The following is a 2,363-nucleotide window of genomic DNA, read 5'->3' on the forward strand; positions in this document are numbered from 1 at the left end:
TCAGCCCCACGGCCCGGAGAGTCCTAACAGGAGAACGGGCCTCTGTGCCTCCGGAAACCGCGCCAGCACCCGGGCAAGGAGGACCTGACCCCAGCAGCCCCCAGACTGGAGGCCCACAGGAGCGGCACCTCCAGGGTCACGCTGGGCTCCAAGGACGGCCGGGTCCCAGAGAGTCCCAGGCCCTGGCAGGGCTGCCGGCTGACCCGCGGCGGAAGGTGTGTCTGTCTCACTATCTGCTCCTGCCCCTCCTGACCCAGCACGAGCTCAGCTTCCTCAGCTCCTCGTCACTGTCACCCACGTTCCCTCAGCGCAGGGCCCTCCGCGGGCAAACCCGACCCCGTCACAGCCGCAGTGCACGTCCCTGCCTTCCAGGGTCCCCATGACAACGACACCCCGGCTGGGAGAGGACGGTGCTTCCTTTCAGCAGGTCACTGTCCTGGCCCTTCACTCCCAACACACGGGTGACCCCATGCGGGTCATCTCCACACAGGGTGACCCCACATAGGGTGACCCTACACAGGGTGACCTCACACAGGGTGACCCCCACACAGAGTGACCCCCACACAGGGTGACCCCACGCGGGTCATCTCCACACAGGGTGACCCCACATAGGGTGACCCTACACAGGGTGACCTCACACAGGGAGACCCCCACACAGAGTGACCCCCACACAGGGTGACCCCACGCGGGTCATCTCCACACAGGGTGACCCCACATAGGGTGACCCTACACAGGGTGACCTCACACAGGGAGACCCCCACACAGAGTGACCCCCACACAGGGTGACCCCACGCGGGTCCCACACAGCAGGGAGTGAAGCTACCAGGCCCCCCTTGATCACTTTAACCAGAGGCCCAGCGGCTGAGAAAACAGAAATCCAGTCATAAGAAGTCAGGGCTCTCACACGCAGCTGTGACATAAAAGCAAACCCTCCATTTCTGCCCATTCACCCCCCACCCCCCGCCCGCCCGTCTCACGCTCACAGCCTGACCCGCCCTCGCCGCCCTTTCCATAACCCCTGGCCCTGCCATGGGGGCTCCTGTCCCTCCTGACACCTCCTTTCTCCCGCTGACCCGCCTCCACAGTCACTCAACCCCACAAACTGTCTCCCACCGCCCCACCCTCCACCCGCGGGTTTAAAGCCCACACGCTCGGCCTGCGTCCTGCTGCCTCCCCGAGCCCCGACCGCTGCACGGAGGCTCCAGGCCACCCTCCTCGGCCTCAGCCTCAGCCGCGGGTGCTGGTGGCGCCTCCTTTCGTCACCTCACTTTCCCATCTCCATCCCGTCCCACGTCTTTGCTCCTTCTCTCTAACGGACCCGTGTGACCTTCCTCAACACGCCACCGCGGTCACCGACGGCCCCGCATCCTCAACCCAGAGCTCATTTCTCAGTCTTCACCATGGACCCTCCACAGCATCCATGCACCTGACCTCCTTCCCATGGACGTGCCTCCCTCCTCCCTGCTGGGCTCCCCTCACCTCTGCAACCTCTTCCAGTCGGAGTGGCCAGGGCTCGGTCCTTAGCCTCCCCTGCTGTCCACCTGCATACATGCCCCCGACCGCCCATCACCACCCAACAAGCCAGCCTCCCGTGGGTCCCAGGGCACCCCGCAGCTCCAGGCGCTGAGCTGGCTGCCAACAGCACCCCCGACCCAGGCCTGGCCAAGGTCCCCCGACTTCTCTCCTCTCCTCGAGGGAGGCCTGGCTCTGGGCTCTGCTCTCTGCTCTGGTCACAGGTGCATGTCCTGCCCTCAGTGACCCCTGCGCTGCCAGGGCCACCCCTGCACGACGAAGGTCCAGCTCCTGTGCCCTTGCCCCTGCACCAGGTCCGGCACCAACTCACCCTGGCAGCCACCCACACGCACCGTGCCCTCCGCCCCCCTCCAGGGCCAGTCAGTGAGACCCCCCAGACGCTCCTCGGGGCCCAGGGCTGGCGGCCGTGTCACAGCCATCAGGAGCTGTTTGCTCGTTTCCTCTCATGATAAAGGCACTGCACGTGTTTCTGAAGTGCCTCTTCCTGTTCCCCTCACGGACTCAGAGGCAGGGAGGGCCCCGAAGGGACCGCCACTCACTTGTCCACCTGCTGCCGGCGCTCCGCCCGGGTCCGCTGCGGCGACTTGATGGATGCGAAGAGCAGCAGGTGCTCCAGGACAGTGAGCCTGTCCAGCAGGACGTCCCGCTGAGGACACACCCCCAGCTCCTTCCTGACCGCGGCCAGGTCTGTCTGCAGGTTCCTGCCGTCCACGAGAACGGTTCCAGAGGTGGGCGCGTGCAGCCCGGTCACCAGCGACCTGCGGAGAAGACGCGCCGGCAGGTCAGCCCAGGCTGCTGGGTGTGGGGTGGGTCTGTGGGCATCGTGCTGG

General features: G+C 66.1%; 1 protein-coding gene across 1 annotated transcript in view; it reads right to left on the reverse strand.

Annotated features, from left to right (window-relative positions):
• The window catches only part of ABCA13 (ATP-binding cassette, sub-family A (ABC1), member 13), a 132,498-nt gene that overhangs the window by 63,479 nt on the left and 66,656 nt on the right, over window positions 1–2,363 (reverse strand). The window contains exon 31 of the mRNA XM_014530520.1: window positions 2,073–2,291. Within this exon, the coding sequence (XP_014386006.1) occupies window positions 2,073–2,291 (219 nt within the window). The remainder of the gene's footprint in view (window positions 1–2,072; window positions 2,292–2,363) is intronic.

The sequence above is a fragment of the Myotis brandtii genome, unplaced genomic scaffold (assembly GCF_000412655.1).
Source record: "Myotis brandtii unplaced genomic scaffold, ASM41265v1 scaffold743, whole genome shotgun sequence".
Classification (NCBI taxonomy): Eukaryota; Metazoa; Chordata; class Mammalia; order Chiroptera; family Vespertilionidae; genus Myotis; species Myotis brandtii.